The following is a 24340-nucleotide window of genomic DNA, read 5'->3' as shown; positions in this document are numbered from 1 at the left end:
TGTCATTGATAATTAAATACTTCATCATTGATAATTAAATACTTTATCACTGATAATTAATTACTTTATCATTGATAATTGAATACTTTATCACTGATAATTAATTACTTTATCATTGATAATTAATTACTTTATCACTGATAATTAATTACTTCATCACTGATAATTAAATACTTTATCACTGATAATTAATTACTTTATCATTGATAATTAAATACTTTATCACTGATAATTAATTACTTTATCATTGATAATTAATTACTTTATCATTGATAATTAACTACTTTATCACTGATAATTAATTACTTTATCATTGATAATTAATTATTTTATCATTGATAATTAAATACTTCATCATTGATAATTAAATACTTTATCACTGATAATTAATTACTTTATCATTGATAATTGAATACTTTATCACTGATAATTAATTACTTTATCATTGATAATTAATTACTTTATCATTGATAATTAACTACTTTATCACTGATAATTAATTAATTTATCATTGATAATTAAATACTTTATCACTGATAATTAATTACTTCATCACTGATAATTAATTACTTTATCATTGATAATTAATTACTTTATCACTGATAATGAAATACTTCATTGATAATTAAATACTTTATCACTACAGCCTTTAAACATGTATAATAATTGTAAAAAATCATAGAAATGAAAACATGATGAAACCCTCTGTCTCTGAGTGGAGCATCAGCTTCATCCTGATGATGATGATGATGATGATGATGATGATAATGATAATGATGATGGTGCAGCATGAAGAATAAAATAGAATAGAATAGAATAAAATAGAATAGAATAGAATAGTTTTAAAGGTGTGCTAACACACACACCCAGAGGGAACTCTGTTATATATTTTTTATATTTATTGATTATTTTAACTTGGACCAACAAACCACAGGTTGGATCAACTAGAAGAATAAAACATGACCATGGACCAAAAACAAAGAGGTCACTGGTTCTATTTGAACCATGTGCTTACAGGGTTACAAAGTTACAGTATATAATTATAATGTGAATGAATAATGTTCTGTGCTTTTTTCTGATCATGAAACAGAACATTTCCTGTTGGTGAACGTTTAGTCAGTGAAAGTGTCAGAATGTAGAGGAACAGAAGAAGAATTCTAACGTGTGTAATTAGTGAGATTAGAACTTTAGAGAAGAACGACACACTGACACACGTGTTTAAACATCTATTTACTTCATCCTAACGGAATCAAGTCAAATATAGCAGTGACAATAAAACAATACATGACATGAGAGGAAATATTAGAGAAGCTTAATAATAATAATAATAATAATAATAAACACTGGATTCTTTAGTAATGAATGAAACAGAACATCTTCATAAGGACAAAAATCATATACACTCTGTGTGTGTGTGTGTGTGTGTGTGTGTGTGTGTGTGTGTGTGTGTGTGTGTGTGTGTGTGTGTGTGCGTGTGTGTGTGTGTGTGTGTGTGTGTTATAAGGCACTGTAGTAAAGTATTATAATGTAGTAAATATCAGTGGTATATACACCTTACACACCTGTCCATGTTACAGTTTCAGACAAAGTTCACCCCAAATATTTCACCTGATAAAATCCAATAAACGCTAAGTTGTGATGATGCACTAATCAGAACGTTGTTGTATGAAATTCCTCAGTTTGTCACAGAATCTAAACCATGGCAACGCCAGAAGACTCTCCCAAACTACAAGTACTGCTCCCTTTTCTCTGGTGGGGTAGTTTTAACATTTGCTCTGAAATTCAAAGGGAGAGAAAAACACGTTTCAGTCACAGTACAGATGAGAACCATAAGGAAACATTCACAGGAACATTAAAACTACTGTAGCTCTTACAACATTATCATAAAAACACAAGTTTTCAGTGTTTCATTTTAAATATTCAACAGTAGGTTCATAGTGTGATGTTTACCAATATAAAACATCCAGATATGTGTATATAGAATATAGAAGTTCATCATAAGATTGATTTTATTCTAATTTATTTGATGAAGTCCAGATGTAGTGATGAGAAAAAGATAAGAATAGAAAAATAGTACAGAGGGTCTAAGTGGAACAGTTGAGCAGTCGTCAATAAAAAGGCTGATGTTGATCAGTCACGGAAACTAGTTTCACTCAACAAGTCTGTCCTGAATTAAGAGGAGAGAAGAAGAAAGAAGAGGAAACAGGAAACACATTCAGACACTGATAGACGACTGTGTTGATTATGTCATACTAGCATACTACTCATACTATAGAGTATATAGTGTGTTCACATTAGATAGTATGAATAGATTATTATGGGATAAAATACCAGGATGTATACTATATGGGGACAGTTTTTAAGTATGCACGGTGGGCACACTAGTCATACTCAACCGTCCCATGATGCATGAATGTAAAATGTAAAATGATTCTGGAACCGACTTTAAGATAAAAATCAAATAATCAAAATAAAAGCATCTTTTTTAGTCAGTAGACCAATGGAGGGTCTATGTAAATATATCTATGTGAGTTTTATGGATCAAATGAGCACATGTTGATATTCTACTTGGTCACTTTCTCACTTCAAATGTTTTCAGAACTTTCAAAATAAAAGTGGAGAATCAACAAAGATATTTAGCATCAGTGTGAACTAGGTTTTTAACGCTGGAGGTTCCTGATGCATCTTGGGAAACTTGGAAATATACTTCAGTGGGAACGTCATCATCCTAATCATACTATAGTCTATAGTAGACAGTATATACTATAGTCTATAGTAGACAGTATATACTATAGTCTATAGTAGACAGTATATACTATAGTCTATAGTAGACAGTATATACTATAGTCTATAGTAGACAGTATATACTATAGTATACAGTAGACAGTATACACTATAGTATACAGTAGACAGTATATACTATAGTATACAGTATACAGTATATACTATAGTATACAGTATACAGTATATACTATAGTCTATAGTATACAGTATATATTATAGTCTATAGTAGACAGTATATACTATAGTATACAGTATACAGTATATACTATAGTCTATAGTATACAGTATATATTATAGTCTATAGTAGACAGTATATACTATAGTATACAGTATACAGTATATACTATAGTCTATAGTAGACAGTATATACTATAGTATACAGTATACAGTATATACTATAGTCTATAGTATACAGTATATATTATAGTCTATAGTAGACAGTATATACTATAGTATACAGTATACAGTATATACTATAGTCTATAGTAGACAGTATATACTATAGTATACAGTATACAGTATATACTATAGTATATAGTAGACAGTATATACTATAGTATATAGTAGACAGTATATACTATAGTATATAGTAGACAGTATATACTATAGTATACAGTATACAGTATATACTATAGTCTATAGTAGACAGTATATACTATAGTCTATAGTATACAGTATATACGATAGTATACAGTAGACAGTATATACGATAGTATACAGTAGACAGTATACACTATAGTATACAGTAGACAGTATATACTATAGTATACAGTATATACTATAGTATATAGTAGACATTATATACTATAGTATATAGTAGACAGTATATACTATAGTATACAGTAGACAGTATATACTATAGTATACAGTAGACAGTATATACTATAGTATATAGTAGACAGTATATACTATAGTATATAGTAGACAGTATATACTATAGTATACAGTAGACAGTATATACTATAGTATACAGTAGACAGTATATACTATAGTATACAGTAGACAGTATATACTATAGTATACAGTAGACAGTATATACTATAGTATACAGTAGACAGTATATACTATAGTATACAGTAGACAGTATATACTATAGTATATAGTAGACAGTATATACTATAGTATATAGTAGACAGTATATACTATAGTATATAGTAGACAGTATATACTATAGTATACAGTAGACCAGCGGTCTGCAACCTTTACTCTCAAAGGAACCATTTTATCTAATCTTGCCTGGATTAAAATCGTTGTGGAGCAGTGGGTTGTCCCTGCTATATGTGGCCCCCCTCTGACCACCCCATTGAATTTCTTCTAGATCCACTCCTGTATGTAGTTAAAATAATATTGAATAATTTTATGAGCTAATGTATATGAAAGTCTACAAAAAGTAACATGAATATAATAATATATGATCATGTGATCAACACATGCTAATTACTCATTTCTTGCCACACATAAAACATACATATTTAACCTGTACATTGGTGGTTAAATGAATCTGTGTTTATGTTGGTTTAGTTTCTTACCAGGGATTTAAAACTTAAGGTTAGTCACAGGTGGAGGAAAGTTGATGATCTGTAGATGTTGTAGGAATGTGCTGAGTCATTGTACAACCTGATTTATTTTAGGTTAATAAATTGTTATATCATGTTTTATTTGTCATTAATCATTAATAGACTAAAAAATAACTATTTATTTCAATAGTTTTTTTAAAGCTATAGGGAGCCATTGTATAAGAGACAAAGGGCCACAATAGGCCCCAGAACCACAGGTTGCAGACCGCTGCCCTAAACAGTGTACTCAGTGAGTGTGTAGTGTGTAGTGTGTAGTACGTTAGTGGAACATTTAAAACACAACTACAGTGATTGAGCAACAAATTAAAGATGGACGAACATGGATTAAAATAAATGTGTAACTTTTCTAAATGTTAAAGTCATACTAAAAAAACAGCAAGTGGGATTTTTAATTCACGTTTTGGTAAATGAATAAATCAACACATCATAACCTTGTGGCTAAACGATAGATGCTAGCTAGGCTACATTCTGATGCTACAGCCTTTTTAGAAACTAATTGGGATAAAAATACATGATGTTCTGCTTTGCTGGACCAACAAAAGCTTATTATTTACTTTTCTTTATCTTTATTTATCATTTTTACATTTAAAGATGTGTCTTTGTGTATGTTTAGCTAGCCCGCATCTAGCTTTGACAGAATTTCTAAAGATGCAACAACAACATAAGATCAACAATCAATACTACATAATATTATATTATGTCTTTCACTTTTTCCTCAGATGATGATCATTCTTTCAAGAAACCAGAGGCTAACGCTAGGCTAACTGAGCTTTGGCTAAATGAAAAATAGCTGCAGCAATCTGAATAAAACTGATATAACTTTAGCATTGGCGTTACTGAACATATTTAAGTTATCAAACACTTTCTATACATACAGTACCAGTAATATGCTTGAATCAAACTTAGAGACGCGTTCTGAAGGTAGTTTTTAATCAGTGTTGTTGAGCAGTCTTTTTAAAGGGGGCGTATTATGAAAAATCTACTTTTGCAGTTTTTTTGATCACGTATGACATAACTTGAGTGTCGACAGCACAAAATATGAAATAATACCATCCAGTCGTTTGTTTGTGGTCTGTGTAAGTCTGATAATGCAGAGAGAATTGCTCCGTTTCTAATTTGCAGGGTTTGTGATGTCACAAAACTTTAGGGAAAGAAAACACCCTCCCCTCCGCTGGTAACTCCACCCATGAACTCCACCCTCAACCTGATGAAAACCTTTGAGAAAGTCCGCCATTGTTTTTCTTACTAGCAAAGGAGTGATGGCTACCCGTAAAACTCCATACTGGACCTTCACTGATTTGATAGTTTTAAGCATCAGATTAATATAGTTTTACATTATTTTGCTCTTTAACAGAAGAGAGATGAACTAATTTTGTGTTTTTACATGAAACTCATTGTATACAGCTCAATAAATACAAGCTTATCTCCTTCTAAGGAAGTTTGATTAATCTCTCAGTGCATAAATATAAAGTTAACCAATGTGTAGTAAAGTGTGCGTGTGTGTGTGTCCGTTAGTGCAGGCCTGATGGTCTGCTGTGTTCATGTCTGTCTGATGATGATGACGATGATGAAGAGGAGGAGGAGTTACACGTACTCCCTGGCAGTGGAAGGCTGTGATTGACGATAATATTGCTGTCCTCGTATTTCTTCTTTGGAGCAGGAGCAGCACAGCAGGGAACCGCCCAGGATGGTCAGACTGGCAGCGGCCCAGCCCACAAACAGAGCCGACCCAAACTCATACCTGCACCACAGAGTGGAAACCAAAGAACAACATTGAATATAACACACTCAGGACACAGGAACCAATGTGGAACTAACTCTACTCATAAACCAGTAACTATCTCGTACAAATGAACGACTTTTAAATCCTATCAAATGTTACTTTTCACTAAACTTCATTTAGACGGTTAACCTATAGTTTACAACAGAATGTTTTTAAAAGCATCTTTCAGAGAGATCCTGCTGTAAACAAAGGATATAAATGTTCCAGATGCGGTCGTATGCACGCAAAAGAGGATAGATGTGCAGCATGTAATGCAGAGTGCCGTAAAAGGCTGGGACATTTTGCAGTTTTTTGTCGCTCCCGTGTGGTCAATGAGGTAACTGCACCAATAAAAGAAAGTGAGAAGAATAATACTTGTTTCTTAGGGGAAATAACAGACATGGAGGACACTGGCAATTAGGGATGTAACGATTAATCGTAAGGCAGTTAAAAATCAATTCCTAGGTATCCTGATTGACATCGATACTTTTCAAATTGAATCGCAGTACTTTTTTTAGACAGCGGAGGGCACTATATATTTATCTCTCCTCTTGTCCAGCAGTGAACACAGGGGGCGGAATCTGCTACTACTTACCCCTTTAGCACCGAAAGAATATCTGTAATATTACGTGATTATCTGTAAAAGTCACGTTTTTCTATTAGCTCTGTCTGCTAGCATAGCATCTCTTCTTCACTGCAAGAATTTCTGCATGCCAACCTACCACTGGGTTACCAGCGCCCTCTGCTGGTCCAAACAAATATCTGACGTAAATCAGTGCAATGACGGGTTTTTTTTTTTTTTTTAAGTCCAATTGTTAAGACACAAAATACATTTTCAGTTGCACTTTTAAAAAGTAAAAATAACTATTATGCAGTTTTGCATTGTTTACTATAGAACCAGAATTTAAATTAATAGGCTTCTTCTTCATTTGCATTATTCCTTTATTTATTTAATTCAAGATTTATTTTTAGTTAAATTGTGTTGTTTTGAATAGTTTATCAAGGGATTCTTTTGACAATGAAAAATAAAAGTAAAATAGTACAGTATTTTCTAGTTTTTTTTTTTTCACAAAAAAAATAAAGGAATATTTTTCAGTCATCATTTGACTACAGTCCCATTTTGTAAAATAAATTGTGAGTGAATCGTATCGTGAACCCAGTATCGTGAATCGAATCGTATCAGGAGTTGAGTGAATCGTTACATCCCTACTGGCAATGCATGGACAGTGAAACTACCAATACAAGGTATAGAAATATACTTTAAGATAGACTCAGGAGCTGATACAAGTGTTATACCTGAAGAGACATTCAATCAGCTTAAAAGCAAGCCAAAACTAAAGAAAGCAGTAAGCGGACTGAACAGTCCGGGTGGTAAAGTGAATTGCATTGGACATTTTGTAGCTACCACAGTAAGAAAGGGGAAGAGATATAGGTTCAAAATAAATGTGACAAGAGGAACACATAGCAGCCATCTACTCAGCTGCAATGTAGCTGTTGCAATGGGTTTAATTAAGCGCATAGATGAGATCAAAACATCTGATCTGCTGAAAGACTCATGCCCAACAGATGTTGGTAAACTGAAGATAAAACCCATTAAGATCACTCTTAAAGCGAATGCTGTCCCCTACAGTGTGTCGACTGCCAGGTGTGTGTCAGTACCTATGCTGCCCAAAGGGAAAAAGGAGCTTGACTGAATGGTAGACACTGGTGTGATACAACCTATAAAGGAGCCAACAGAGTGGTGTGCTCCAATCGTTGCTGTTCCAAAGAAAAGCAAAGAGCAGACAAGAATATGTACTACTTCAATAGACTGCCATTTGGAATTACAAGTGCACCTGAAATCTGTCAGCGTGAGATGGCAGAACTCCTGAAAGACCATGACGGTGTAGCAATTTACATGGATGATATTCTTATCTACTCTGACACGCAAGAGGACCATGAAGTGAGGCTTCAGAAAGCCCTACAAACTCTTAAGAAAGCAGGTTTAAAGCTATACCATGAGAAATGTTTCCTACGTCAAAGTCAACTAAACTATCTTGGAAACTGTATTGATGAGCATGGCATTCGTCCTGATGAAACAAAGGTGAAGGCTAATACAGAGCTTGAGCCACCCAACAATGTCACAGACTTGAGGAGAATCCTGGGAATGATTCACTACCTAGGCAGATATCTACCCAACTTGTCTGAGATAACCAAGCTACTCAATGACTTACTCAAAAATGATGTAGTATGGACTTGGACTGTAGTACAAGAGGAAGCCTTCAAGAAAGTGAAGCAGCTTGTCACAAAGTCCCCTATACTAGCATATTATGATGTAAACAAGCCAACCATTGTTAGCGCAGACGCTAGTAGTTATGGCTTGGGAGGAGTATTGCTCCAAAATTACAATGGACAGCTGAAACCTTTTTTGTTCCAGAACTCTGACAGACGCTGAACAAAATTATGCCCAAATCGAGAAGGAATGTCTTGCAGCAGTTTGGGCTTGTGAGAAGTTTTCCAGATATCTATATGGTTTGGATTCCTTCACCCTGCAGAGTGATCACAAACCTCTGATTCCCCTGATAAACAGTAAAGATCTCCACTCAGTGCCTGTACGGTGTCAAAGATTGTTGTTACGTATGATGTGCTACAATCCTACAGCTGTTTAGGTTCCAGGAAAAAACCTGATCATAGCTGATACACTTTCGAGACATCCCCGAGCAGCTGTAATAGAGGAAGTTGCTGAGCTGACGAGTGAAATTTGTGCTTATGAGGAAGTTTTCACAGGAGTACAACTTCAGACATACTGTATAACGACCAGTCCCCATTATGCTCAAGCCAATGGAGAGGCTGAAAGGGCTGTGCAGATGGCAAAACGTATCCTGAGACAGACTGATCCCTTTTTGGCCCTCATGACCTATAGAGCCACTCCGTTACGAGCTACAGGCGTGAGCCCAGCACAGCTGATGATCCGAACAACCATCCCTACGTTGGAGGCCAAACTGCAGCCTGTGTGGCCGGATCTCAGGCAGGTGAGACAGGTTGACGAGAGAGCAAAACAAGGTTACAGGCGTTCTTACAACAACAGACATAACGTCAGACCATTACCAGAATTCCAGCCGGGATTCAACGTAGCTGTGAAGCTCGACGGTGAGAGGGGATGGATAAAGAAAGCAACTATCTTTAAAAAGTGTGACTCACCCAGATCATACTTGGTCCAAACCGACAATGGAGTCCTACGAAGAAATAGGCGTCATCTGAGACCTATCCTCAGTACCCCAGATGCTTCAGGAACAAGCGGAGAGGATCGCATAGAGCAGGATAGAGAACCACACTCACCAGATCCAGCAGGCGACCCACCTTGTGTACCATCTGAAGTTACTACGTCATCAAACCCAGCACGCATGACATCCAGCGGCCAGCTTGTGAAGCCACCGGACAGATACAAGGAATATGTGATGTCATAAATAATCTCTGGGAGTTGGAGAAACTGTTCTAAACTGTTTTAATGTTGCAGTATGTAAATTTGATATTGAACTTAGCAGTTACATTAAGTAAGAAACAAAAGAGGTTCTTATGTAGATTTATGTTAAGGTGAACGCTTACTTGTTAAAATCAGGTATCCAAAAGTGCTATTTTGAGTTAAATGTCTGAGGTTGATTTCTGCTGATCATTACAGTACATTTGAATTTTGCACTTGTCTTTCGACTCGTAGAAAGCATGATGTTATGTAAAGTAAACATGCTATTTACATAGTGTAACACAAACAGCGTAAGGATATGATGTGACCGGAAAGGACTAGTTTTATGTGACGTGCTCTAGCGGAAGTAAGCCAGCAGTGGAGCAATGCATGTGTTATGTTTAGCAGGTTGAGCTAATAAAGTTAGCAAGATACAATTTCTGCCTCCTGATCATTCTACATAACACTACAATTTCAACATTAATGCGGTCAAGTTTTCACTTCAGTTATAAGTTAGAGATAAAGTATGGAATCATCAACATATCTAAGCAATACGTGACAGATACTTACATTTTTTGACCAATTTATTTATCCTTTATTCTCTATCTATCCTTTATTTATCCCTCATCCTTTGTATTTATTATTATTATTATTATTATTGTTGCTGGGTTGTTCTTTGTTTTGTTTTTTTGTGCACCAACTACCAAGACAAATTCCTTGTACTGTCCTCAAAACTGTACATGACCATTAAAACATTTCTGATTCTGATTCTGAGAAGCACACGGAGAGATCCCAGCGAGCGCACGGACCGAGACAGCGCAGAAAGTGATCTATGTGCACGATTTCAGTTTTTATGTGCTTGGGTTTTTGGCACTACATTGACGCCATACATGTGGGTCAGAGGATGGTGTGTGTGCGTACCTGGCGTTAGGAGGCGTGTTTGGGTTGAAGAATTGATAGGACACCTGAGCGGCGTACCAGGACACTGACACCAGAGTACACAGACCTACAGACACACACCAGGGTGTTAATGACTTTACCTGGAAACCAGTTCATAGAGATGAGGGGGCGTGGCTTTACCTGCCAATAGGAACAGAGCTCCTCCCGTCACTGCGATGTGAGTCTTTGTGGACGGGTTGTTGTCGCCCACTTTGGTGCACTTCATACCCACCACACTGACGATGATGCCCATGAACCCCAACAGCACTGAGATCACCATGAGGGCTCTGCACGTCTGGATGTGGACTACAGGAAACAGGAAAAGACAAGGACATTATTAAAAAAAATTATCTAATTAAATAAGGACTTTGTGATTAATTCTTCTAAATTATTGGTCTAACAATATTTGACACGAGAAGCAACATTTTCCAGTTTAAATGTATATTGGTATCTGACTGAATCAATGAAAACAATAAATGTTCTTAAACAACTAAGTAATGTTTATTATTTCCATCACTGAATGCTAACATAATGTGTAATATGAAAAAAGAATAATATGATTGCGTTGTTCACGAAACACTAACTTATATTTAACTAAGAAATATTCATGCTTTTCTGGTTTTTCTGTAGATATCATGAAATAAACAGAACTGATGAAGATGATGAATTTAGTCTGAAATAGTTTTTCTACATAACAGTTGATAAGTTGGGTCAGACGATGCTATCTGTAGCAGCGCTTCTAGCCCCGCCCACATCCTCTACCACAGAGTGGTCGACTGTCACTACAATCATTTATCACTGACTTTGTTCATTTGTCACTCATGGATTTATTATTGGTTCTGAACCCTGTCTGAGTGTCACATTGTCCCTGCTAGCTGCTACATGTTAGCATTGATGTGTTAGCTGCTACATGTTAGCATTGATGTGTTAGCTGCTACATGTTAGCATTGAGGTGTTAGCTGCTACATGTTAGCATTGAGGTGTTAGCTGCTACATGTTAGCATAGAGGTGTTAGCCGCTACATGTTAGCATTGATGTGTTAGCTGCTACATGTTAGCATTGAGGTGTTAGCTGCTACATGTTAGCATTGAGGTGTTAGCTGCTACATGTTAGCATAGAGGTGTTAGCTGCTACATGTTAGCATTGATGTGTTAGCTGCTACATGTTAGCATTGATGTGTTAGCTGCTACATGTTAGCATTGAGGTGTTAGCTGCTACATGTTAGCATTGAGGTGTTAGCTGCTACATGTTAGCATTGAGGTGTTAGCTGCTACATGTTAGCATTGAGGTGTTAGCTGCTACATGTTAGCATTGAGGTGTTAGCTGCTACATGTTAGCATTGAGGTGGTAGTTGCTACATGTTAGCATTGAGGTGCTGGCTGCTACATGTTAGCATTGATGTGTTAGATGTTACATGTTAGCATTGAGGGGCTAGCTGAGGCTAGCAGAGCTCTGCTGATTCACAAGCTCTTTCTCAATAATTTTCACACAGCGTGGCTGTAGTTTTCCATCCAGTGTTTTTATTTAAACCAAAATTAACACCCACGAAACACAGCAATGACTTCACCTCTGGTTCTCCTGTTTCTTGTGTTGTGCTCCGTGCATCAGTATTATGGGTATACCAGATACTGCTAATGGAAAGCTAATATTGTGATTAATTGTAATTTAATTTTAGTAATTGAGAATGTCATGTAATTGATTTTGGGGGAATTAATAATTGTCATTTTAATTGTAATTGGGAAAGGTGTTGCTCGTAGTAATGGTAATTGAGTTGTAATTGAACATGAATAATTGTTAGATGTTCTTCTCTACTGGTCTATATTTCATTCCAAAGTGTTCTCCTCCTCCTCAGGATTCCAGTGATCTTCCTACATCAGCCTCAGTCACACAGAACATATTGACACATGTTTCCAGATGTTGGCACAGAGCAGATGTGTGGGTGTGATGGACACAGATGGAGCTCTATCTGCTCCACAGCAGCAGTAGGAGGTCCAGCTCCACATGTTTGGATCAGTGGGACGACTGTCACTACGTCACAAAGCAACTCTGTTTTCACTGGGAATTAACCACTGATACACATCACTGCAGGGTTATGGTTATGGTTATAGTTAGACTACATTATTACAGGGTTATGGTTATAGTTATGGTTATGGTTATAGTTAGACTACATTATTACAGGGTTATGGTTATAGTTATGGCTATAGTTATGGTTATAGTTAGACTACATTATTACAGGGTTATAGTTATGGTTATGGTTATAGTTATGGTTATGGTTATAGTTAGACTACATTAATACATCACTGCCAGCACTTTCTCATTTAAAGCTTGTGTTTACACAGGGTGACCATACGTCCTCTTTTACCCAGACATCTCCTCTTTTCACATCCGGCCAGATTTTAAAACCTCATGAAAATGTTGGGAATTCCCAGGGTCCCTGAATGCATCTCGGGAACAGTTATTTTAAAAGACTGTAACTCAGCTAATATTTGCTCAATCGGAGAAAGTTTCTGAAAGCAATGAGTTGCTTCTTGGAGCCAATGTTATGATATTCTACTCACACGTAATGGAATCATTAAAGATGCCACTTTATTTTGACAAAATTGTCAGACAAGCAGCAGAAAGAAGAGAAAAACTAAAGTCTAAGATAATTGAAAGAAACCAAATATTGGTGGATTTAATAAAAAATGTAAGCAGAACGATCCTCCTGGATGATACAACCTCCATGGAACAAAGGAGTCACTGTGAGAAACTTAGAATGTAGGAAGTTAAGACTAAAATAAGTCATAATTCATTTGTATGCTTTTCAAACCTTATGGACAATAACAAGTTGTGGTGTGCCAAAATATTGATACTACAATATATCGCGATATTTTGTCTTGCTGTACGTTATCAATACACTATTGAATATTGATTTATTTATTTTTTAAATCCTTTTTACACAAATTAAGAACTAAGTACAAGTTAAATGTTCTCAGGTTTTCAAGTTTCCAAATAATAAATGTATATAAATGTATATTAATATTAGCAGTGAAATGTGTGCAGTCTGCAGTGTAGGTTTAGGTTAAACTTAAGTAGAAGTTAAAATGTGTGCCCAGGTTTTCATAAACCACCCAGTTGTCTATATTATAAAGCACTGACTCAAATGTTTATCTTTCATATGCAGTGAAATTTTCCAGTTTACACAGAAGTGGATAATATTAGCACTGAAATGACTATTTTCTGCATTCATTTTGTTTTTAATGATTTAAAGTTAATTTGCATAAACATCATTAACAATATTTTGTCTCAGTCTTTCCTTAAAGACTTAAACACAACACAAGGTCATGTGACTAGTTGTGGTCAGTGTGTGATTGACAATGTTTAGTAATACATCAATACATTCTGAATTTCTTCAGTGGCACAGATATCGTGATGTATCGTGGATGAAATTACGATATATCGATTATCGCAGAATCTCTGTAACATCATAATATCATTATCATGGACAAAAATATTGCGATATATCGTATTGCGAGGTACCTCGCTGTTACCCAGCCCTAATAAGAAGTTATTTATCTACTATTTTGAATTTTGCTGTTACAAAGGGTGTAGTAGTATTTGAGTATGTCAGCCAGTTTCCTCTTTCATTATAGATGTCGATCTAGCTTCACTTGTTTCCACTACTTTTACCATCGTAAATCCAACATATTGTTAATTCTTTAACTCAGATTGTTCAACTCAATCCATCTGTTTAATAACTGAACACCACACTGTTGTCTAATTTATGTCTGACCTATAGTTCACATTTGCAATATTATTTTATGTTAATATTTATTTTGGTTTCTTACTGTCTTTGTATTGTGTTGTTTTTGCAAAAGTGAATATTCCCTCTGGGGATCAATAAAGGCATATTGTTCTTCTTCTTAAATTAAATGTCTCTGTCTGAGCTTCACATGCTTTTATTTGTTCACATGACTCTGACACTGTGACTCTGTGAGAAAAGTCAAAGGATTTAAAAAAGGAATGAGTCACATCTAAAGAGAAATCATCATTTGTCACTTTGACAGAAACACACACAGCATTATTCATTATTCATTATTGATTGAAGAGCTTCAGAAGCTGCTGTGAAGGAACGTTTAGTGTCAGAGGAACTTTGAAGTTCACTTCATGTCTCAGAAGATGCCTTTGATCTATCCTTTGATCAGAAAAGTTCACTTCTGTCCTTTAGACCCTGTTTTATGTTCTTTGTTACTTTTGTTCTTCTGAGAGAGAGAGAGAGAGAGAGTGTGTGTGTGTGTGTGTGTGTGTGTGTGTGTGTGTGTGTGTGTGTGTGTGTGTGTGTGTGTGTGTGTGTGTGTGTGTGTGTGTGTGTGTGTGTTCACTGTGGACCTGAATGAAACACTTCCCTACTTTCTAAACTTGTTAAAAATGCATCAATTCCTAAATGAGATTAAATGTGATCTTTAGTTTAATCAGTGATCAGTAAATGTATGTCAACCTTTATGTACATGTTTAGTTCTACATATCTCTTTAGTTGCCTCTCATTGTCTCATCACACACACACACACACACACACACACACACACACACACACACACACACACACACACACACACACACACACACACACACTATAGTCCAGAATATGGATCACATTATGTCAGTGTATTTATGAATCCACTAATAATAAACTCAGGCATCTGAAAAGGCAGCAGCTGCTACAATGAGCAGAATAAACCAATCAACACACAGTTATTGATCAGCTACAATGGGTAAGAAGAAGAGGTCAAAAAGTAGAGAGGGGCGGAGTTTGGGATCATGAAAAATCTCCTCAGCAACAAAAACCAACAAACACAACATACAATGTAATACAACAACATGTTAGCATGGGGGATGGGTAGTTCACAGGTCAGCCACAGGATGCCCTTACGGCATGCCTCCTACTGACCAATCGCTGGGAGGGAGGAGAGGGTGGAGCCAGAGGAGATGGTGACAAAGATAGGATATGTAGTGATGTAGGAGGAGTGAAAGTGTTTTGTTGACATAAGCCTTTTGATTGTTTTCATACATATTTAGTATTTTATGTATGTGTAGAAGTGTAACTGTATTTGGCCCCTGAACTAAAATAAGTTTGAAAGCCCCGCCTTTGATGGTGGGATGCTAACACACCACTAGCGTGCTCCTGACTTCCTGTGTGAATAAAGCTCTTCCTGTATTATGGGATGTCCCTGAACGCACCGTGCTGTCCTTTCAGCACAACCAACAGATTATCATCATCATCATCTTCCTCATTATCAAAGTCCACCTGCTGCTCTATTCTCTCGTGCTTCTTAGGCTCCTCCCCCTCACACAGTCTGGTGAGCAATGATCATCACATGCGTCTCATCATGAGTTCTAATCCTAACCTGTGTGTCTGAGGCGTGAGGTTTGGTGCTTGGCTCTGATTGGTCCTCACAGACACACACAGGCTGTGTTATTCTACCAGTGGTACGACGTACGCGTGTGGGGACGAGCGAGCACATTCTGAGCATATCTCTAGTCTTTGGCTCAACACAGTCCTTTTCTTCTCCTGAACAACATCTATTCATGTCCCAGGACAATACGTCGTTCTTATCGCTGCGATCAGCATAAAGACACCAGCTTCATGTGCAGATGAGCGTTTCCATTTACTGTTGATACAATGACTCACTACATCACTCAATCATTCTAAAACTAGCAGAGAAACTTTGACCCAAAGCCCCTCCTCCTCCTCCTCCGTTGACGGCGTTTGTTAGAAAGTAGAAATGGATTAAATTCGACGTTACGTAGAATCTGATCATGTTTAAAATCTCTACATCACGTTGGGCTTGAGATGAACCTCTGGTTCTCACGTCCACATCACATGGATGTTCAACATCTTAACCAAACACAACTTTACTGGGTTAAGATAGAACCTCCGCTGTGATTGGCTGTCATTGTTTAAATAAACCGAGATAGAATATGAACGATGGCCAGCATTAATTTTCTGGCCCGTACTAAACAGATGTCAGCCAAAGCTAAAATTGGCAGATATCTTACAACATCTGGGACAGTTTGGGCTGTTTTTTCTCATGTTAGTGTCGACTAATCTGTAAGTGAGGCATAAGTGGCCCATATATGAGGTTCCATATGTATTTGGTCTGTTATTGGCTGATATCTGGTATTGGGATGGTTTAGTTCTGGTAAACTGGAGCAGAGCACACAGTACCATCATCCCATGCACTATGTGGGACAGAAGAATTTTACAACCTGGGAAGGAAATCCAATAAGAATTTAGTATAAGTTTGAATCATATCCTGATCAAACAGAAAACAAAGAAAGACGTTTATAAAAGTAAAATGTTATTCTGTGTGAGTTTGTGCAAAGTTTTCTTAACATCAAACAACAGAACATTTCTCTGATATTTAGACTTTAACAAACGATATTTGAAGCTGATCAGAGATAAGAACCCATAAAGTGTGTACTCACTGTCCAATGAGAGCATGGAGTCAAAGATCTTGCACTGCACCTGTCCCGTACTCTGTGAGGCACAGCTCATCCACAGACCCTCGTACAGACCCACGGCGGTGATGATGGCGTCGCCAGCGTACGATGACTGTTTCCACTGGGGCAAGGCCGTGGTCGAGATTACTCCAATCCAGCCGCCCAACGCCAGGAAGTAACCCAACAACTGCAGACCTGAGTTGGCCATCCTTCTTCTTCTTCCTCAGTTTCTCAGCCTGTGTTGGTTCGTTTCTCCTGTCTATATTTCTTCTTCTCTGATCAGTTCTTTGTGGATCCTTCTTCTCACTTCTCGCTAGCTTTCCTTCTCTGATCAGGACCTGTTCTTTCACCAAACTCCCTGCTGCTTCTGAGTTTGTGTTTTCATTTGGAGAGCTCTCTCTCCTCCACTCTCGTCTCTTTCTCAAACACTCCACCACTGCTCAACGGGAGAGTTTGTCCCTCTAAATCTGATCTGTCTCTATCCTTCTTCCACTCTGTGGAGAGTTAGAAAAACTATCTCTGACTGTCAGCGTTCAGTTGATCAAACATCGTTATCCGTCTGCCTGTGTCTCTGCATGGCCTCTCTCTCTCTCTCTCTCTCTCTCTCTCTCTCTCTCTCTCTCTCTCTTCTTCTACGCTACAATAATCTTTCCATCTGCTTTGGGCTGAAGTGGCTCAATGAGGGTTAGTAGAAAAGAGTAGTGAAAGAAGCATTAGAAAACAACAGGCTGACCGTGATGGGATAGGGAATGGGCCGTCCTCTGATTGGACGGCAGTGAGTTGTGGGAACGCCCACTGGGCTCCAAGGGGGGGGGGGTGTTTCCAAATGCCTAAAGATGGAGCGTTTAAGGCCAAGTCACAATGAAACATTTCTCACAAAGTTACTCCAACTTAACCAAAAAACCTCCCAGAGACGCGTCGTCCATCGTTTGCTGTGATTGGACGATTCTGGAGAAGAATCTGCAGAGTTTAAAGGAGGCTCAGCTGGAGCTGGTGGTAAAGTGCATCAGGCCCACGTAAATCAGCACCAAACAAAGGACGCCATTGAAAAGGACTTGTCACTTCCAGGCAGGCTCTCCACAAAATATGGGCAGTCGAGGGAAGCTTACCCTCGTTACCATGGCAACCAGCACCCAATGAAGCAAGAGGAACGACGGAGCGACCTGACGGTACATCCTCAGGAACCTTTGGTTGAGAATGGATTGGAAATGTGCATCTTTCCCACGAGCTCCTAATTATTATTATTATTATTATTATTATTATTATTATTATTATTATTATTATTATTATTATTATTATCCTATTTTTTCAATCAAACACTCGCTCTCTCAGACATGTCCGTTTTCTCACGCCTGTAAGAGACATGTCTCACCCTGGCCTCCATGTACACACACACACACACACACACACACACACACACACACACACACACACACACACACACACACACACACACACACACACACACACACACACACACACACGCATGTTCTCACAGCTTTTCCTCATCAGTTCAATCTTGAACTTAAACTTGATTTTCTACAACATCAAAACACAGCAGAACATGTGAACACACGTGACCGAGCATGTGTTTTTGAAAACCCTTCACTGCACACACACACACACACACACACACACACACGCACACACACGCACACACACACACACACACACGCACGCACACACACTAACCTTATATCATATAGACCCATTTCATGTGACGTACCGGGTCGGAGTGGGAAAGTTACAAGTACTGTTGTTTGGTCAGAGACATCAGGGGGATGAAAGACCCCCATCACCCCATAAACACCTGTATTACCCTCACAGGGTCTACGAGAAAGATTCATTAGGTGAAAAAGTGACTTAGTTCTGCTTTAACAGCGGTTCATTCATTACCATTTTTCAAGCGTAACATATCGGTTCCTGCGTGCACACGTCAACCACGTGTTTCATGTTTGTCAACATTGAAATGTGTCCATTAGACAACAAGTCAAAGTTGAGGAGAAAATGACTGTTTACGTCTCAGGTTCTGATCTAAGCAGCCACAGTCGGGTCATGAGGTCAACTCTCGTTCTATTGCACTTTTCACATTTGTTCTGTCGCTAAAAGTTTTTTTTTCTATTTTTTGTTAATCGCTTTGAGATGATGTTGTTGTAATTTGCGCTATATAAATAAAGTTGAATTGAATTGTATTTATTCTGAGTGCAGTGACATGCAGCGTCAGTGCATCAAATAAAACATGTTCTACCATGACTGGACTAGACCATGACTCTATCCTCCATGTTCCTCCACTGAAGTAACGTAGGGAGAAACTCATCACTGATTGGATGTTGAAATGTTTAACATTGAGTGACTTCCAGTGACTCAGATCACATGATTAAGTTACTGAATGGAGGTCATATTCATTGATTACTGAAGTCACTCTAGGTGTAAACGCAACTTCACAAGAACAAAAAGTCAGAAAATGTGTGTTTGACAGTTTTTATTTATTTTTTTCTGTATTGTTGGAGATAAATCCTGTACGTTGTTGTAAAGTCTGTGTCATTCTGTTGTAAACAGAGCTACATTTGTAAGGAATGTGTGTGGGAGGAGCAACAGAACGGAGAATATCAATGGACATCCTCACGAAAGTACCACCTTAGTTGGTTTTCAGATTAAAACAGACTGTTTGATTAGCTTCAATAGCACAATATATATATAACTGTTATTATATAGTTAGTCCTGTTAACTGTTATTATATAGTTAGTCTTTATTTGTATTATATGTTAGTCGTTAACTGTATATAGTTAGTCCTGTTACTTGTTATATATAGTTAGTCCTGTTAATTGTTATTATATAGTTAGTCCTGTTACTTGTTATTATATAGTTAGTCCTGTTATTTGTTATTATATAGTTAGTCCTGTTATTTGGTTATTATATAGTTAGTCCTGTTAACTGTTATTATATAGTTAGTCCTGTTAACTGTTATTATATAGTTAGTCCTGTTATTTGTTATTATATAGTTAGTCCTGTTATTTGTTATTATATAGTTAGTCCTGTTATTTGTTATTATATAGTTAGTCCTGTTAACTGTTATTATATAGTTAGTCCTGTTATTTGTTATTATATAGTTAGTCCTGTTAACTGTTATTATATAGTTAGTCCTGTTATTTGTTATTATATAGTTAGTCCTGTTATTTGTTATTATATAGTTAGTCCTGTTATTTGTTATTATATAGTTAGTCCTGTTATTTGTTATTATATAGTTAGTCCTGTTATTTGTTATTATATAGTTAGTCCTGTTAACTGTTATTATATAGTTAGTCCTGTTAACTGTTATTATATAGTTAGTCCTGTTATTTGTTATTATATAGTTAGTCCTGTTAACTGTTATTATATAGTTAGTCCTGTTATTTGTTATTATATAGTTAGTCCTGTTAACTGTTATTATATAGTTAGTCCTGTTATTTGTTATTATATAGTTAGTCCTGTTATTTGTTATTATATAGTTAGTCCTGTTATTTGTTATTATATAGTTAGTCCTGTTATTTGTTATTATATAGTTAGTCCTGTTATTTGTTATTATATAGTTAGTCCTGTTAACTGTTATTATATAGTTAGTCCTGTTAACTGTTATTATATAGTTAGTCCTGTTATTTGTTATTATATAGTTAGTCCTGTTATTTGTTATTATATAGTTAGTCCTGTTAACTGTTATTATATAGTTAGTCCTGTTATTTGTTATTATATAGTTAGTCCTGTTATTTGTTATTATATAGTTAGTCCTGTTATTTGTTATTATATAGTTAGTCCTGTTATTTGTTATTATATAGTTAGTCCTGTTATCTGTTATTATATAGTTAGTCCTGTTATTTGTTATTATATAGTTAGTCCTGTTATTTGTTATTATATAGTTAGTCCTGTTATTTGTTTTATATAGTTAGTCCTGTTAACTGTTATTATATAGTTAGTCCTGTTATTTGTTATATATAGTTAGTCCTGTTAACTGTTATTATAGTTAGTCCTGTTATTTGTTATTATATAGTTGTCCTGTTAACTGGTTATTATATAGTTAGTCTGTTAACTGTTATTATATAGTTAGTCCTGTTAACTGTTAGTATATAGTTAGTCCTGTTATTTGTTATTTATATAGTTAGTCCTGTTAACTGTTATTATATAGTTAGTCCTGTTATTTGTTATATATAGTTAGTCCTGTTATTTGTTCATTATATAGTTAGTCCTGTTATTGTTATTATATAGTTAGTCCTGTTATTTGTTATTATATAGTTAGTCCTGTTATTTGTTATTATATAGTTAGTCCTGTTATTTGTTCTTATATAGTTAGGTCCTGTTAACTGTTATTATTAGTTAGTCCTGTATAATTGTTATTATATAGTTAGTCCTGTTATTTGTTATTATTATAGTTAGTCCTGTTATTTGTTATATATAGTTAGTCCTGTTATTTGTTATTATATAGTTAGTCCTGTTATTTGTTATTATATAGTTAGTCCTGTTATTGTATTAGCATAGTTAGTCCTGTTATTTGTTATTATATAGTTAGTCCTGTTATTTGTTATTATATAGTTAGTCCTGTTATTTGTTATTATATAGTTAGTCCTGTTATTTGTTATTATATAGTTAGTCCTGTTAACTGTTATTATGCAAAGATTGTTAGTTCTGCTCATTACAAAGTTAAATCCAAGCTTTTATCTATGAAGTGCATTTCACTATTAACACATCTACAATGTAGATGTTTGAATGTAGAAGAGTATTTCACAGTTAGCTGTCAGACATTAGTGTGGTTGTGGGTGAGTAAACATCCTGAACGTTCCCACACTTTCTAAGAAAGTGTTTAATTCTGGAACATTTGGAACAGACGGAGATTATCTATGAATTCTTTCATCTCTGTTTCCTAAACATGTCGAGTTCCACCTTTTTTTAAGCTTCGCTTCAGTTCATTGACCATAGATCATTATTAATATAACCTGTTTATACTTTATTACTTTCACATGATGGACATAACATACTACTCATACTAATTCTTTTGTAAATAGGGCTCTTATTTTGAAGTGAACAGTAGACCAATGGAGGGTCTATGTAAATATATCTATGTGAGTTTTATGGATCAAATGAGCACATGTTGATATTCTACTTGGTCACTTTCTCACTTCAAATGTTTTCAGAACTTTCAAAATAAAAGTGGAGAATCAACAAAGATATTTAGCATCAGTGTGAACAAGGTTTTTAACGCTGGAGGTTCCTGATGCATCTTGGGAAACTTGGAAATATACTTCAGTGGGAACGTCATCATCCTAATCATACTATAGTCTATAGTAGACAGTATATACTATAGTCTATAGTAGACAGTATATACTATAGTCTATAGTAGACAGTATATACTATAGTCTATAGTAGACAGTATATACTATAGTCTATAGTAGACAGTATATACTATAGTCTATAGTAGACAGTATATACTATAGTCTATAGTAGACAGTATATACTATAGTCTATAGTAGACAGTATATACTATAGTCTATAGTAGACAGTATATACTATAGTATACAGTATACAGTATATACTATAGTATATAATAGACAGTATATACTATAGTCTATAGTAGACAGTATATACTATAGTCTATAGTAGACAGTATATACTATAGTCTATAGTAGACAGTATATACTATAGTCTATAGTAGACAGTATATACTATAGTCTATAGTAGACAGTATATACTATAGTATACAGTATACAGTATATACTATAGTATATAGTAGACATTATATACAATAGTCTATAGTAGACAGTATATACAATAGTCTATAGTAGACAGTATATACTATAGTCTATAGTAGACAGTATATACTATAGTCTATAGTAGACAGTATATACTATAGTCTATAGTAGACAGTATATACTATAGTCTATAGTAGACAGTATATACTATAGTCTATAGTAGGCAGTATATACTATAGTCTATAGTAGACAGTATATACTATAGTCTATAGTAGACAGTATATACTATAGTCTATAGTAGACAGTATATACTATAGTATACAGTATACAGTATATACTATAGTATATAGTAGACATTATATACAATAGTCTATAGTAGACAGTATATACAATAGTCTATAGTAGACAGTATATACTATAGTCTATAGTAGACAGTATATACTATAGTCTATAGTAGACAGTATATACTATAGTATATAGTAGACATTATATACAATAGTCTATAGTAGACAGTATATACTATAGTCTATAGTAGACAGTATTTACTATAGTCTATAGTCTATAGTAGACAGTATATACTATAGTCTATAGTAGACAGTATTTACTATAGTCTATAGTAGACAGTATATACTATAGTCTATAGTAGACAGTATATACTATAGTCTATAGTAGACAGTATATACTATAGTATACAGTATACAGTATATACTAGTATATAGTAGACATTATATACAATAGTCTATAGTAGACAGTATATACAATAGTCTATAGTAGACAGTATATACTATAGTCTATAGTAGACAGTATATACTATAGTCTATAGTAGACAGTATATACTATAGTATATAGTAGACATTATATACAATAGTCTATAGTAGACAGTATATACTATAGTCTATAGTAGACAGTATTTACTATAGTCTATAGTAGACAGTATATACTATAGTCTATAGTAGACAGTATATACTATAGTCTATAGTAGACAGTATATACTATAGTATACAGTATACAGTATATACTATAGTATATAGTAGACAGTATATACTATAGTCTATAGTAGACAGTATATACTATAGTCTATAGTAGACAGTATATACTATAGTCTATAGTAGACAGTATATACTATAGTCTATAGTAGACAGTATTTACTATAGTCTATAGTAGACAGTATATACTATAGTCTATAGTAGACAGTATACACTATAGTCTATAGTAGACAGTATATACTATAGTATACAGTAGACATTATATACTATAGTATATAGTAGACATTATATACAATAGTCTATAGTAGACAGTATATACTATAGTATATAATAGACAGTATATACTATAGTCTATAGTAGACAGTATATACTATAGTCTATAGTAGACAGTATATACTATAGTCTATAGTAGACAGTATATACTATAGTATATAATAGACAGTATATACTATAGTCTATAGTAGACAGTATATACAATAGTCTATAGTAGACAGTATATACTATAGTCTATAGTAGACAGTATATACTATAGTCTATAGTAGACAGTATATACAATAGTCTATAGTAGACAGTATATACTATAGTATATAATAGACAGTATATACTATAGTCTATAGTAGACAGTATATACTATAGTCTATAGTAGACAGTATATA

At 35.2% G+C, this 24340-nt stretch overlaps 1 protein-coding gene across 2 annotated transcripts; it reads right to left on the bottom strand.

The window, feature by feature from the left end:
• Positions 1 to 1217: 1217 nt before the first annotated feature.
• cldn19 (claudin 19) lies at positions 1218 to 17837 on the bottom strand. 2 transcript variants are annotated; one of them, XM_028446280.1, is made up of 5 exons: positions 16967 to 17837; positions 10643 to 10807; positions 10484 to 10568; positions 5956 to 6102; positions 1218 to 2167 (listed from the first exon to the last, which is right to left on the bottom strand). In XM_028446280.1, the coding sequence occupies exons 1-5, from the start codon at positions 17187 to 17189 to the stop codon at positions 2131 to 2133; spliced, it is 657 nt and encodes a 218-aa protein (XP_028302081.1). In that variant the 5' UTR covers positions 17190 to 17837; the 3' UTR covers positions 1218 to 2130. The 2 variants fall into 2 exon arrangements, with proteins under 2 accessions (XP_028302081.1, XP_028302080.1); XM_028446279.1 differs by having other exon boundaries at positions 1218 to 1775; positions 16967 to 17833.
• Between the last annotated feature and the right edge of the window lie 6503 nt (positions 17838 to 24340).

Source organism: Gouania willdenowi, chromosome 5 (genome assembly GCF_900634775.1).
Source record: "Gouania willdenowi chromosome 5, fGouWil2.1, whole genome shotgun sequence".
NCBI classification, from domain to species: domain Eukaryota; kingdom Metazoa; phylum Chordata; class Actinopteri; order Blenniiformes; family Gobiesocidae; genus Gouania; species Gouania willdenowi.
The sequence above is the reverse complement of the archived record's forward strand: the minus strand, read 5'-3'. Positions and strand labels throughout refer to the sequence as shown.